A 16,478-nucleotide genomic window follows, 5' to 3' on the forward strand; every position below is an offset into this window, starting at 1 on the left:
TAGTGCAGTTCAGCATACCCTGAAGGGTTTTATGAGAGGAGAATGAGACAAGGAGAAAGGGTAATTCTGCTTGGCACGTTCTTTACCTGATAATTATCAAAGCATGAATAATGAATTGCACACGCTCGTATCAAACATGGTAAACTGAAGAGGTGAGGGACGTTGAGAGCAATATACGGGCCATACTCACAATGTATAGTAACACATACAAAATATTCATCTATTTTACTAGACACCAAATAACTTTGTTAATTTCATTGCATCAGCTAGAGCTCATAGCATATATTTTTAGAACTTTGACCCTCTTACTATCAGAAATACCGAAACAAGATCATTTGAATGAATTATTGACAATATTTTTTAGTGATTTTTTCACTATATTTGTACACTAATTAACTGTATAAATAAACATAGGCCCTTTATAGCCTTGAAATTGAATTGAAATCACTTCAGTAAAAGATATGGTGACTGAAAATGGTCATATACCTGTTTTCAAAGGAAAGCATAATAAAATTAGCGACAAGCGGGAAAGTCGATTGCTGGAAAGGAAATGACGGTATTGAAAAAAACAAGATATATGCAATTGTTTATTAAATGTCTCTTTCCATATAACAATAATTCTCATGTCATTTGTTCAAAATATCAATTATAAAATAATCAACGGAAAATTGATTATACTAAATATTAAGATTTATAATATTTTTAATATTATTATAAGTATGTCATTCTACTGACAATGCTCGGTAACATTAACAGCAGGTGACTTTTTCCAACCAAATAGAAGATATCCTATTCCAGCACCGAAAATGATAGCTATGCATAGCCAGGCATTATAGGTCATGAATATTAACATCAAAAAGTAGGATAGAACGACTTGAACCATGTGTAAAAATGTTTGAAGGAAATGTATTCCGCTAATCATCGTGAGTCTACAATAAAACATATTCATTGTAAATATACACTCAAATTAAAACCAAAATGTCTATATTTCAAAGCTGACATCTGTAGATTACTAGAATTCATGGAATTGTTAGATTCGAAACTGTTAATTTTTAACAAAATGAGGATTATATGATACAATGTATGAATAAACTGAAAGCAAGGTTGGATGGATGTAGAAAAAATATATAACAAACTAGAAATTGACTAGAGATCTGCTTCAAATTATTTGTTATCTGTAAAATAAAAAAACACTCACGGTTCTTGGCGTATGATTCTCCCAACCTTTCTGTAAAAAATACAATATGTAATCAAAAGTATTCATTTAAATTTTTGTCATCGATACACATTTTTTATTAACACTACACATATCTGTGCTAATATTTTAATATTAAACTTATAATTATTAAAGATGCATCAAACGGAAGATCAATACAAACCGTTTTGTGCGAGCACACAAAGGATATTGATGCAACATAGGAAAGATTTGTTTCATGCAGAGACGGAATCTGTAGTGCGTACTTTATCAAGTGTGATTTTTAACCTTTATGTGATAATAACATCCGTAGATGGTATCATTAGTTTGAAGATACCGACTATAGGACGTTAAAGAGAGCCTTGAGCAAATGCGAGAGTCGTTCACATATAGCACAAAGAAATCCATTCGGAAAGCTATTCGTGATTTGGATATTCCTATAACGATGTTTAAACAGTTTTACAAAGACACTAACAACTCGTCCTCATTTTTCATTCTTGTTACTGACTCTAGAACTTACAGACTTTCGATGGCGTGCTAATCAGCTCATAAAATTTTCTCGATCATTCCATCTTCAATGATGAGCTGACACTCAATCTTAACGCGATAGTACAACTGCTACGGTGCTCTTTCTTCCTCTGGAAGAACATGGACCAGATAACTGGAGAAATATGGTGCAAATATGGTCTCACCGCGGGATTGTCCGAAACTCCATTTAACTTCGTTTGATTTTTATCTTCGGGGGGTTCATGCCCTTTTCCTTTTTTACTACCTAATCTTTTTAAATTGAGAAACAGTTCTAAAAGAGCAGTTGCAACTATTGCTCGGGATATAATGATACTAAGTTTTTTTTAAAGCTGGCATATAGTCGTATATCGTGTAAGTTGTGCTCACATTGAATGTAGGTAAGGAAAAAATCTATTTGAAATATCCTCCCATTTAATGTATGATTGATAAAACTTTAATTGTAATTTTATAGATATTATAAAACGTTGAGATTCTGTTTTTAATTTTAACTTCTATTATTATTAACAAAATTGTACGAAAAATTGTATCTTTGAAAAAGATAATAGCTAAGGATTTTCAATATTTTTTTTATTTTTTGGGCTCTATTTGTAAATTCACGAAAATATTAGAATTAACAAAAGAATACTCACGCTTCTCTGCCCATCTTCCTGCAAAAAAAAGTTATCAAAGATTTTGCATAATTTTGTTTATGACAAAAAGAATATATATCCATAAATATTCGTTATTTCTATCATAACTGTTTTTATTGTGCCTACAAAGGTGGTTTATTGATTGATAGTAATCATGATCTACGGCCTCATAACTATTTAGAGATTAATTAATTCTAGTATAAGCTTTTTCTGAGACAAGCGAAATGCCTACAATATAAAAATAGAATTACTTTGAGAGAGATCGGATTGTTGGGTAACTTAAGACAGGACTATTAATAAAAGAAAGAGTAACACATTTTTATGCCTTATACTGCAGTTTCAATGGCCAATGTTGTCTGAACATCTTAAAGCAATCATAGTGAAACCAAATAGTCCATTATGCTTTTTGCTCTTTGAGATCGATTTAATACCCGGACAATCGCAAATCATATAGTATGGATAGATGATTGACATGCTTCTGCTTTAGTATAGAAAGCATTCAATAGAGATCAATTTGATTTTACGGTGGTCACATTTGACTGAGGATGCACTATGACAGAAAAAGGATAAGAAGGCTACATGAAGATAGACAAGATCCACAATTCAATGGAACATGACAGCGTAATGCTTCACGCAGAACCATAAGTCATTCCATACCTTCATATATCTCTCATACGCCCCTAGTTTCTGAGTTATAGGCCTTTAAAGACGAGATCAGAATTTATATTTATGTAAATTTTCTAAATAACACACTCGCTGGATAATCTTTTTTCATGGCATGCACTTTCTTGATTTGAAAGTGGTGAAGAAATTACTCCCGGAGAATCCTATGAATACGAGTAGTTGTCGTTGATATTTTGAATTGTATTGATATTTTGCATACGCTAGTTGTGGGCTCAGCATCAACTGCATCTAATTCATTTTGCTCTAAAGCTGGTGTTTCTTATAATACGTTGTTGACCTTCTCCACCTTTTTTATGTAGTACAAATATTTATTTATTTATTCATTAGTTCTCCAAGAAATGTTTTATTGGGTTTCAATTTATGATAATTTTCTTCAGAATATCTCTTTATGACGAACGGTTTCCTTGGCATGTACAAGGATCTAAAAATCTACATATCTCCTAAACCATAAATTTTATCGAGTTAAACAAAGAGTAGGTATATTTTGTTGAGAAATTGATCAAAAATCCATTTTTGCTATCTTAAGATTGTCCCTGTAAAAGTTACGGATTGTTAACCATTGGGCAGGATGGCTGACGTTTGGATACTAGTGTAGAATTATCTCTTCCGTCAAACACACTAAATGGACATACTTAATTATCCATCAAAAATTCATAATGTTCCAATGTATAATTTAGAATATATACTCAAATATAAGTTCTGTTTTCGCAACCTTAAAGGCCTACAACTCAGAAACGAGGGATCGAATGAGAAATTTTTTTCATGCCACAGCATTATTTTCACGTCTACTTACTCCCGAATTTTTCGCTTCAACTCCTGTATAACAGTATATAATTCAGTATGTCTAGAAAAAATTGCATAAAATTGTTCAAGTGTTCGATTTTTGTCAGTCAGTATATATCTTTATGCTACTACTATACCGACAGAAAATAATATGAGTCGTAATAGGATTTCTGATCAGCTTTTATGCTTTCCATTGTTAACTATTACAGAAAGGTATATGAATAAGTGTTTAGATAGCTTTGAGTCATAGAAATATGACTTAAAATAGATGATATAACTAATGTATCACCCGAGGTAAGTAATAACACCACATGACATTGTACACTGCTTGCTTAAGAGGATACCTAATAAATTGAAAGCCGAACACAAGAAAAAAAACCTCAGCGGGGTACCCGAATGAGAATCTATATATGGCCTACATATGGTACAGATTCAAACCTATCTATCTGAAATTTATTTCACACTACTACGTAAAAAATTTCCAATTTACAACAGCTTACTGTCAATCGATTTTATAGCTTATGATAGACTTATTGAGTATCTTTCGCCTGTAAAAGTATATATTAATATATCAATATAAATATCGAAAAAAAAGCAGTCGAAATAAATATGCAACTTCAAAAGTACGCTGAATTCAGCTGGAGGAATATAGCGATCAAAAAGAATAGACAGTTGAATATACTGAAATACTAATTCTGTGTTAAAACTCTAAGTAAATTTCATAACTTCAAAATGAGAAACACTTACGGGTCTTTCCTAGATTCTTCTTGAACCATTCTGAAAAAAAATAAAATGTATCAAAACGTAGATTGTAGATTGGTCAATAACGATGAATCGACAATCATTTTAGTGAAAGAGATATGGGTGAAAATTATAACCACAGGTATCTCATCATATTTTTGAGATGTTGACTATTCTCCACTTGAACTAAGTACTTCGTAAAGTTCCGTGGAATATCAACTAGTTCAAATAGTAATTTTCCTATTCAGAAAACTACTATGAGTCACATCATTTTATTAAGTTTTCTATTTATAACATTTGGCACATATATACCAAAATGGATTAATAATGAATTGTTTTATTCTTATAACATTGCTGTTCATAACAAAGACGAAAATTAATTTGATGTTCACAAATGAGCAAAATGTGAGTGTACCAAATTGTTATTTCTTCATCTCAGAAAGGAGAACTTAACCAGAATACTAAGTAACTGCAGGACTAGGAAAAAGAATATAAACTCTCATAACAAATGCTATCAAATGATTCAGAAACAGTCACAGGAGCTGACGTTGGAGTTTTTGAACTTGACACCATAGTAAGGCTCCTGTTTGAACATTTTACAGGTAGAAATACCGGATATCGTTACCTACATAGAAATAAGCCTGGGAATAAATTATCAGAAGTGTGATATCAAAATACTAAACTCCCATGACATCGACGTGAAGCCGATATTAGAGTGTTTTTTAGTACAATCAAGCTACATCTTCCTTACAGACCATTATTGCCTAAGAAAACACTTATTGAGATTAGATGTAGCAGATTTGGAATACTCTTGATAAAATAATTCTGAAATGACCTGACAAGCATACGTAAGATGAGAAATATGTGGGAAAGAAGGTCTAGCCATAATTTCAGCACATATTCATTGAAATTCTGGAAATAAAGCGTGTTGAATACATGGCTAGTGAATTTTTAATTTTTTTTATACAATCAATTAAACTACCATTTTTGATACTTTAGAACCAATTTTGTGACTATACTGGCTATATACAAATTATAAATGGAATTGTAACAGTAAATGTAAAATACTTACGGATCTTTTGGTATTTCCCCGTCAACCATTCTGTAACAAAGCATATTTTCATCCTGCATAATATTTTTAGAACATGATAAATGGAGAAAAATGTTTTATCCAAATCAAAACTTTTTTGTTAGGTAATACTGACCATCTAAACTGCATATTAAATAAGAAATATAATTTATTAATGTACTTATATTATGCTAATATATTCCAACGAAACTAAAGAAGAACAAGGTGTGATTAAAAAATAAAGTGAATAATTTTTTAGAAAACAGATAACATAAAAAATATGAAACTTTAATTAATCTCCTTAAAAAGCCAGCAATGCACTTATTCCAATATTGGATCAAATCAAAAATAGGATCAGAAGTGATTTGAGATACGCCGCATTGTCATAGTAGAGACTAATTGGCTCAATTTTCAGATCTCTTTTCGTTCTCAAATGCTCCATTACCTCATCGACTCTTTGAATGAACACATTTGTCTACATCTCGACTGATTCTCGTCCATAACTGATCTACATTCAAATCGATAATTCCACTTATACAGATTTTAGTATTTCGTGAGCGTCATTGACACATTTTTCAATTTGAAACAAAGCTCAAAGTTGCACGTTATTCTGATCCATGTTTCCCAATAGACTAGTAGTACTAAAGCTACTCTGCTTATCTCAACACAATTGAGTATGAGACATACCATTTGTAATACGTGTATAAGCAGTGTTGGATATTGCTTTAATCAAAATATATTCACCATAGTTTTTGATCGCACCTCATATATTAATTTTATTCGTTACACATGACATATTTAGGATGTGCCAAATTAGAAGATTTATGCATCTTAAAAATTGAAGGAAATTATTTCTACCAGATAATTTTTCAGCAATCGACATTCTGACAAAATAACCAATTTCATTGTAGTTGATTTTAGTGAATACCATATGAAAATGGTGCCTAAAATGTTTACAGGACGCCATAAAATACTTACAGTTCTTTGCGTATGTCTCCGCTAACCATTCTGTAACAAAAATGGAATATTTTATTGAAATGTTTGTTCGTTAAAACATTTAATAATCTATATGTTTCGTACTGACAGAATCGTGAATTGTAGATATATCATAGAAAAGGTAAGACGGTACTGTAGTTTTTCAAAAATAAGCAATTATAGAAAACGTCAAAGATCAAAATAACCTAATATTTGATTGTATTCACGTTTTATAGTCTAAACCTTCAAGAAAATCTATTTCGAAAGATAATCTGATTCACCCACAAAGTTTTTTAAACTTATATTTGCCATTATGATGATGTGATCAACAGAAATCTACTCACGTATAGGAATTCAACTGTTAACGAAACTTGTTTACCTGGGAACCCAGGTGTTTAAAAATGGCTATACTTTCTCACCACTAATGCTACATATTGACGAGAATTGAAGTTATTTATGAAACTTTGCCTTCTACTAAATAAGGTGAGGTAAATAAATACGATGGATTATTTTATCGGAAACAAATTGAAAAGGTAACTTGAAACTAGAAATAAGTACTGTCCTTGCTAGCATGCACCTATCCTAACAATAAGACCATAATTAATTTCTCATAGCTTTCTTTTGGAATAACTTCATCTACTCCATCGCCGTGGTTTTCTGAATATGATAAAGTTTTTATTTGGGACATTTTTTATTACCGGAACCACTCAGAAGTAGCATGGTGCTAAATCTGCTGAGTATTTCCTATACTTTTGTTTGTTCTGCAACGAGACTTTAAGTTCATCACTCATCTCTCCAATAGTCAATTGTCTGCTCGAACATACAATTTAGTTCAGTTTTTGCACCTCATCCTTTTTTAGGTCACATGAAATCTCGATCGTTTGTCGTCCCTGACTAAGTAATTTCCATTTTAAACTCGCTCACAAGACTAACTGAAAATACGATTTCATTCAAACGATATAGTAGCAGACTGATCATACGGCATACTGCTCAACTATGACAGTTTGAGACTTATGAGTTTGAGACAATTATAAAAATTAGTGCGTCGTATTTTTCATCAAACCTAGTATATTTTTCAAATTTTATTTGCGATAACTGGTTTTATTACAGTATAAAAAAATAAAGTACTTACGATCCAGTACGAATTCCTACGCTAACTCTTCTGCAACAAAAATATTGTAATGAAATGACGGATTAAAACAAGCACATATTCGTTCAATGTTTTTTCAACGGTTCAAATGATATATAATTTAATCCTTTATGAAATTGGTTTGACAATTTTATATATCCACCATGTAGTTATTCTCTAATAAGTCTGCTATTGTTACTAAAACCTCTTTTAACGCTTTTGTATGTCCCACCTAATTTATCATACTTTTGAGAGGTTCTGAATAGTATTTTGAAATAGTTGAAAAGTAGTTTTCCTCACAAAACTGTTGAATCAATCACATATTTTTTCAGAATTATTTTTATTGAGTAATAAAGCTAAAAGACTGAACAACAAACCAGTTTCACTTGGTAAAATCATGTATACGGAATAATATGAATGTTGATTTGATAACAACTCAATTCTTAGTTTTGTAAAAATAAAGTAGAAAACACTTACGGTTTTTTGTAAAAAAGATATATTATTATCAAATTAATTGTGTTACAGGGAACTCTATTAACTAAAAAATAATTTTACATTACACTGTATTTTTTAGACAGTCTTGCTGATAGTGGAATCGTGAATATTGGTATAGTCTTAGCAGTATATTCAAAATCCCAAAAGGAATTAGGTATTTCTATACATCACATCAGAACATCAGAAGACTCTTTTAAACGTCAGGATCGTTGAGGCATCATCATTTCTTGCACCGCCACGTTCAAACACTGAATATCAGTCCCTATATTACTTTTAGAGTCAACTATTTGCATAAACGTTATTATTCTGGTTAAAAATCAATACTAATAAGCAACATTTTTTGTGGTTGGAAAAAATTATTTATTTCAAGGATTATAGAAAACAAACTATCGAAGGAATCAGATGAAAATATGACAGGTCTCGTTTGAAGGTACTTAAAGCAGCCATGAAGACTTTTCCGAATTCATTGGAAACTATCGTGAATATAATACTTTAAATTGAATCCCAGACATCTCAAAATACCGCCCTCACTTCGTGAGAATTAATGTGTATTATTGATGAATTATTCATCTTCATCTGTTTAATATGTTTATTTGAGATACTGTTGTCTAAAACTTGAAAGCTGTTTTTTGTACACCGCAATAAAATAAAAGATAATATAAAATTACTTGAATCTTGATTTTATTAAACGTTACATTTTGCTTATCATAAAAATCTACTAAAATGGAGTAAGAGACGTTGAAATATAGAAAATTCTAGGGAAAATTTAGTATAAAATACTCAGCTTTCGAGAAGTAAAATGGAAAACACTTACGTTTCTTCGCGAGCCGTTCCGCTAACCATTCTGTAAGGAAAATATAATTAATATTAGAATAATGTGAATCTTTTGAAGGAATTCATATTTTTGAATCAAACTTCCTTTTTCATACGACATGGATAAGATAAAATATGCAAATATATGGGCATTTTACGATGTTTGTTGAGAATCTAGGATTTAGATATGTCTAACACGTAGGATTTAAATGTAAATTTGAAACAAATAAAAAGATTTTGTAGAAAACAATAAGTAGTTACTTTTTCCATGCTCTTCCGTATCTGTTCCTGTACATTTCTACAAGAATTTACTTCACTCAAATTTAAGCACGTTGAAAGCTTTTTCTCATTAGAATTCATTGATGACGAATGATAATTTTGTTTTTTATACCTTTCAAATTTGAAAATACTAATTCTGTCATTTTTCCAAATCACTATAGATGTGATGTATGCAACAAACTGTTTTTTAAGGTATAACGAGAATAAATTGAGCTTCAAACAAGCTAAAAATTGCCGCAATAAAAAATATTTGGAATTTTCACATGCAATATGATGTACGACCCATGAGGGTTAACACAATATATTGTATTAGGAAATAAAGTCCATATGACTAAGAAACAAACCATTATAACATGACACAATTAAATCAATGTTTTACATGAAAACATGTTTGAGAATTTTTAAAAAATGGAAAACTTACGGTTCTTGGCGTATCTCTCTGCCAACCATTCTGTAACAAATACATAATGAATAAGAAATTCGGCTCATTAATTTTTTAGTTGGACAACAATTTCATAAATGTTTATTATGAAAATTTTTACCTCAAAATGTACAAAAACATAATTTTGTAGGTAATACTCCATTAAACCAGATGGTTGATTGTTAAGATAATTTTTCAAGCAGCAATTACTAACGCTACATCTATTTCAACTGTCATATCACAAAGTGAACAACAAAGTTAGTTGTGAACAAGGAACGGTTGTGACGTTTTTCGACCTCAGAAACATATAAAAATATGCGAAAAGTAGAAAAACTTTTCCCGTTGAGCAATAACAAGTGACTATTTGGAAGATTTTTTTTCTGTAGAAAGCAAACACAAGAGGGTGAACCCTATTCTCGACTAGTTCGAGCGGTGTGGAGATACCTGTAGATATTGATCTTGAACTTCTGTAGGTTGTAGTGTTCGGGAAAGACGTGTCTTGGTAGCTGATTCTACAGGCTTCCACTCCTTTAAAGAAAGGGGTCTCGATAAATTGACATCAGCAGGCGAACTCAGTCAGGTCAGTGACCTTTCTTCAACGCTCTAAGCTGCCCAATTTTTGGTCAACTCTGAATCGCCTGTAAGTCGCAATGCTCTCTTCTGTATTGAGTCGAGCATCATAAGGTTTCATTTTCCACAACTTTTAGAACATAACACTTAAGAGGGACTAATACTTTTCAAAAATATGTTGAAAGCTTATTTTATTTTGAAAAAAAATCAATAAGAATAATTATAAAAAAATAAATAGACGTTTCTCAAACATTAATGCGTTATATTACACTTTGATTATTCACATGTTTTTGACAATATTGTGCCTTGAATCCATTTTAGCCTGACTTTCAATTCTTCCATTGATTTGAAAGGAGATGCGCATGTCTCAGTTTTTATATTATGCCATAGAATCCTATTGGTATCCTTAAATCATTTTAAGGCTATTTTGAGGTATGACATGAAGGTCCATCTTGTTGGTATATAAAATCTCCTATCGTAGAAACATACCTTAAGGATGGATAAACATTTACCAATACCACCTATAAAGTAAAACCGCTCGACATCTTTGGCCAATATCGACCTCTAAATTATAACAGATACTGGAATTTAACTTTTAGTTTCAGATACTTCAAATGTCTGAAACTATCTAAATTTTTACGAAGCACTTTATTTCTACTGTCACTTATAGAGGCCTCAAAACTACATAATTTCATTTTTAAATTGAAAAAATTTGTAATCGCTTTTCAAACATATTTCGAATACAATTTGGTAGGTTTACCAATTGAAACGAGTCGGAGTTTCTATATGTAAGATGTGTGAGAAATGGGAAGGTTTCAACACTAAACCAATACTTTGAGAGTATAGTAAGAGCTCGTTGAAACATAATAAACTAAATCATCACTTGTTTAAATCTATACTAAAATATATTTGCATCATCACGATTCGAATCATGTAATACAATATTTTCTCTCATATCCAAGAGCCAAACAATAAAATTGACACTTGATAGGTTGAGGGAAATATATTATATAGACTCTTAGTCTTCAGTCCTGGCTTATAATTGGGAGTATTGACGTTCTAGTCAGGAAACAAATATTTACTTAAAATCTAATCGAAATTTTGGCAAAATAAAAAGTTTTCACCTTAAATGACTTACTGGGGTTTAATGGTTATGTTTTCACCTGTATAAGTACTATATTTTTTCAATTATATATTCCCCTCAACCAGCGGTGAAATCTTCACGTTTTTATTTATATATATCAATCGCTCAACCTACTAATTTTTTAATTTATAAACATGTAGTGATAGTGAGTAATAATTAGGGTCATTTGTCATTAATACAATGCAATCTAAATTATTCTTTGTGAGTCACGGTAATTCAACATTTGGTGCAAATATAAACTGTTGTTGTTGAAATTTGCAGACTATCATTCGATCATATTTATCATCTATTTGTTATCGTTCTTAGATTATGATATGTTAAGACGTTGTTCGTTATATAACATTTATATAAAATAATTCTAATGAAAAATATTTCGACATGTCTACTTACTGAATAGGTTGTGGGTCTTTAGCAGAAGCTTTTCTATGTTGCAAGATGTAAGCCTTCCAAAATAGATATTCTCTGAAAAATAGTCATGGAGATTCTTGAATAATTCAAAGATTATGAACAAGTTATCATCATTAGAAAATTTTATGAAAAGTGTTTTGTTAGAGTCGATTTTATTTTTATTTTGCTTATTTATCAAATTTATTTAGAGAAATAACTATTATCAGATTAATGTGAAAGAATTCGGACCACATATTTGGGTAATCCTTATTCACTGGAGTTTGGAAGACTAGTACTAAGACCATAAGCCTCTGAACATGGTTTTAATATTTACAATCATGATACCAAATAAAACATGAAATGATGCGTAATTAATCTCGAATTTACTCTTTTCTGTCTAGTAAGAAACTTCTTTTTTTCTCTCATTATTTAGTGTTTGATGAATCATTCTGAAATATTCAAATCAATGGTCGCAATTTGAGATCAAGAACCGTACATCATGTTTATAAAATTGTGAAACTACTAATGACGACGTGATACTACTCGTCCAGGAGAATATCTTATCAGAAAACTGTGGGCTCTACAATTGGTTTATACAAGGAGCCATCAGTGGTCTTCAATCTAGTACTAGATAAAATAATACGGGATTGCAAGATACTAATAAATGGGTTCTTATGTCACCGCAAGTAGCAAATAGTAGCATATGCTGATGTCCTAACTTCGCTAACAAGAATTAAGTAGGAAGATGTGCTAAGAAAATTTTTATTAAGAATAAACCAACAGAAAACTAAGTAGATGGTGTTGGACAAGAATAATAATGGAGAAAAAGGTAGCAGAATAAAATAGTTGTTGAATGATTTTTTGGAGTAACGGACAATGTTTCTGCGCAAACACCTATGACTACCCTATTTTCTCCAACAATTTAAACTTTTTGATAGCGATTTAGATAGTAACAATTGAAAGCAATATCAATTCCATAGTCGTACATCAGTTGTTAGAGTATCTTTCAGTGCGTGAGATTCCTATTGATAAGTGAGTTTCTAAGAACAGAAAAAACTGATTTATTGAACTCCCTCCTTATTGTAACCATTCACGATGTTGTTGAAAAACCGGACCTCTAATATTACTGAAAGAATCCAATATCCGATTATATGATTTGGGTCACGCAGAACCTTCTTTCAACACAAAAGTTTTTCTTAAACTTGATAATTGAAACATTCGTAATATTGATTGGAATGAATAGGCGATATAAATGCTTCAAATTAATATATGCGATAACGGTCGAATTGAAGCTTAGTATGTGATGTTTTTCAAATAGAGTTTGAAATGTATTTCCACGTAAATTAACGGATACAAATCGAAATTATTTACCTGAAATATTTGAGACCTTCGTACGCAGCGGCCATAATAAATACGGCAATCATAGACAGAATTAAACCTCCCAAAGTTGTAAAGTTCCACTCCTTGAAAAGTACTGTTGCAGTTGAAGAAAATGTGAACTACAATGAAAACGTATAAAATGTAAGCGGAATGAAAAGATTTAATTATCATTCATACTTACATACATATCCATCTTCATAACATATTGGCCGTATCCTGTACGGTTTATATTTTCCGTCTTGTTCAGATAATCTGTATTGTTCAAATAGACCTCAGGGTCCGTAATATTCATGTTTTCCATATTATCAATAAAATCGAGCTGGTGTAAGCGGTATGTATGGTTCAAGTGGTTCATATGATTCATGTGATCACTTTTCATTATCTCGTGTCCTTCGTGTAACTCCTTATTCATAAAAGTGTCCATTTCTCCTCATGAACTAACAGCTGTATACTATTAAAGAATATTTTGAGAAGTTACATGTGGGCTGAGGAGAAGTCATGCATTTCAAATATTTTATCATCATATTAGTGTATTTTGTGATATTAATAACGGACGAAAATGTTGAATAAATAATTTGTAAGAAAATTTTTAGAATAAAACCAAATTCGTGGGAAGAGCTCAGCAGATATCATGCTGATACACGATTCTTACAAAATTATGTTAATTAATTGAAATATTTATTAGATATATTAGAAAAGAATAAGATTTCTTAATTTTTTTCAACTACTGAAAAAAGATCATGATCAATATCTTCATGAAAAATAATCGAAAATTACAACAATAAAATAAGTACTTACCTCAATAGAACGTCTTCGTCAACTAGTTATCAATCGCCAGAGCAGACTGACACCTGTACCGAGGGTCAGTACTAATGCCAATCATAGGAAGTGGTTATTGATTAGAAAATATCATGTAATTGTAACACAACTTAAATATTGAACAGTGCTGCTTATCAATTGATCGGTATAATAAAAATAATCTATGTTTTCAATTATATATCTATAGTTCATAGAATAGTAGCAGAATACGCGCCATTGGTGAATGTTTTTGCTAAGTTCACTAATTGAATTACCATTCTATATTGATACGACTAATAATTATGTTGGTTAAAAAATCTTTTGGTATGTCATGATAATAAACCACAATAATTCATAGGTAAGAAGAGGATAAAGAAGATGTATTGGAGCTCCAAATTTATAGTGTAATTTCCCATCGAAAAATCCCATTAGTGTATTCGATCGTCTGTTATACCCTCTTTAAATAAGATGTCAATCCGATTTTCACCTAGCTTGACTACTTACAAATAATGATAAAACCAAGTACAACCATTTTATTACCCTTGTTTGTTTAGGGTGCTGGTCATTGCAAATGAATCTGTCAGATTGGGGGATTGTTGACAGAAATCAGAGACTTTATTTTGATCCAGGATTATAAGGGACAAGACTGGAATTGCAACTATAAGGATACAAATGTCTGTCCTTTGCAATAATGGTGGAACAATGGGAAGCGCCTATTCAAGATGAACGAAAGGAGAATGAGTGGTAAAAAGATGGAAATAACAATTGAAACTATTTATGGGATTGTGAGAGATAACACGACAGAAGTAAGGAAAGAAACATGGTTTCATAATACTACTTTATCACCTTCTTCCTTCAGAGCGGTAAAATCGGAAAAAAATGTTCAGATCATTAACACTAGAGTTTGAAAAAATTCGAGGCCACTAAAATTCCAACAAAAAAATTGTTAAGAATCGACAAATGATTTGAAAAATTTCAACAAAGTTGAATAAAACGTATGTTTGTCCGCGAGACATCTTCAATAATTTTTAGTTGATAACACTGATTAACAAAATTTCAACTTTCCTTGCGACATGAAAACTTTTATTTTAAATATACTTGGGCCACCTTATAACAATATATGAATGAAAAAACAATGACACGTCAGATATCCTCATGACATATAAATTTTCGATAAAAGTGAACATCGGTAGGATTTAAAGATATTATTGCTCGCTATGTAACAAATACTTATGATTTTCTTGTATGTTTGGTTTGGTCTTTTAGCATCCTTGGAGTGCATTTCCCTCAATAGCACCTCTAGCCTTATTCGTTACACAGAACCCTAATTTGCTGGAAATAAATCCAGATGAGAATCCAGCATATGTATTTCCAATGACATATCACACCCCAAAGCTTTATATGACATTATTAGTTTATTTATTGAACTTTTATAATTTTCCGATTTACGGTTTCCTAGATAATGTTGGACAACGTTCACATTTCCAAGCGAGTTTTTCCTGACCATTCAGTTTTCCTTCAAAGCTCTCACCCTTTATCGGTTCACGTATTTGTAGACTTACAAATATTCCCTTGTTGAGTTTGGCGAAGTTCTCTTTCAGATATACAAATTTTTTGTCATAGGTATGGCTTTTTTCATTAGAAAGTGATAAGGGTTCACTACATCGTTATTTCTAACATTTTTATAGCTTGAAGTGAGTGATTTACGCTTGGGCCCACTTTCTTTATATAGTAATTTTTTCTATACCTAGAAACATTATTATAATAGACTAAAGCACTCGCTTAATAAAGTTAATTTTATTTCATCGTCACAATAAAAAAATATTTACATATCAGGAGAAAGTAAAAGTAGTAAAAACCCTGTTTTTTCGATATTTTGAAGTTGATGATTCATAACTTGGGACACTATCTTTAGGTACCTTATCGTGCTGACTTAGAACAAGTTCCGGAGTAGAATTCTGACGTTCTGCACGATGTGGAGGCTTTGAGACAGGCAGTTCCGCACTATGTAGGATGAGTCTGGTAGTCGAAGACAAGTTTGAATACTGGATAATGCGTTTGGACTTCGTTGTCATGCCTTTTCTTTTCGTCAAATAAAAATAACAATCATATAAGTACATGATCCCTTGGTTCGATCCAAATAATTGGTATAGCAAATGGCATATATCTGGGATCTTGTTTAGCCCAACCTAATAACAGTCATACGCGTTACACAACATTTATGTCGAACTAGGATTTATCTTAATTCCTCATAGATGATCAAAAATAGTCTATATGACACTGATCAATTAATGATGTTTTTATGTTCCAAATATCGTATCACATTCTCTTATATAATTCAGTCTCAAATGTTTTCATCCCTTGATATCTTCAAATCAACAGAATAATCACAACTCCAAGGTTGTCTATACAGTATTTTGTATTAAAAGAAAATGAATTTTTATTGCCGAAAGATGTA

At 31.2% G+C, this 16,478-nt stretch overlaps 1 protein-coding gene across 1 annotated transcript; it reads right to left on the reverse strand.

Annotated features, from left to right (window-relative positions):
• Window positions 1-574: 574 nt before the first annotated feature.
• On the reverse strand, window positions 575-14,058 carry LOC130892586 (uncharacterized). Its single transcript, XM_057798062.1, has 13 exons — window positions 14,021-14,058; window positions 13,404-13,673; window positions 13,214-13,341; window positions 11,846-11,917; window positions 9,742-9,771; window positions 9,043-9,072; window positions 7,737-7,766; window positions 6,608-6,637; window positions 5,633-5,662; window positions 4,567-4,596; window positions 2,353-2,370; window positions 1,199-1,228; window positions 575-929 (listed from the first exon to the last, which is right to left on the reverse strand). Exons 2-13 carry the CDS (start codon window positions 13,644-13,646, stop codon window positions 728-730), a joined length of 873 nt encoding a protein of 290 aa, XP_057654045.1. The 5' UTR covers window positions 13,647-13,673; window positions 14,021-14,058; the 3' UTR covers window positions 575-727.
• Between the last annotated feature and the right edge of the window lie 2,420 nt (window positions 14,059-16,478).

Source organism: Diorhabda carinulata, chromosome 1 (genome assembly GCF_026250575.1).
Source record: "Diorhabda carinulata isolate Delta chromosome 1, icDioCari1.1, whole genome shotgun sequence".
Lineage (NCBI taxonomy): Eukaryota > Metazoa > Arthropoda > Insecta > Coleoptera > Chrysomelidae > Diorhabda > Diorhabda carinulata.

Coding starts and splice junctions, on each gene's coding strand:
- LOC130892586 (XM_057798062.1), bottom strand. CDS start 13,646: ATGGACACTTTTATGAATAAGGAGTTACACGAAGGACACGAGATAATG. Junction 13,342..13,403: donor TTATGAAGATGGATATGTAT/GTAAGTATGAAT, acceptor TTTTCATTGTAG/TTCACATTTTCTTCAACTGC. Junction 9,772..11,845: donor AAAGACCCACAACCTATTCA/GTAAGTAGACAT, acceptor TATTTGTTACAG/AATGGTTGGCAGAGAGATAC.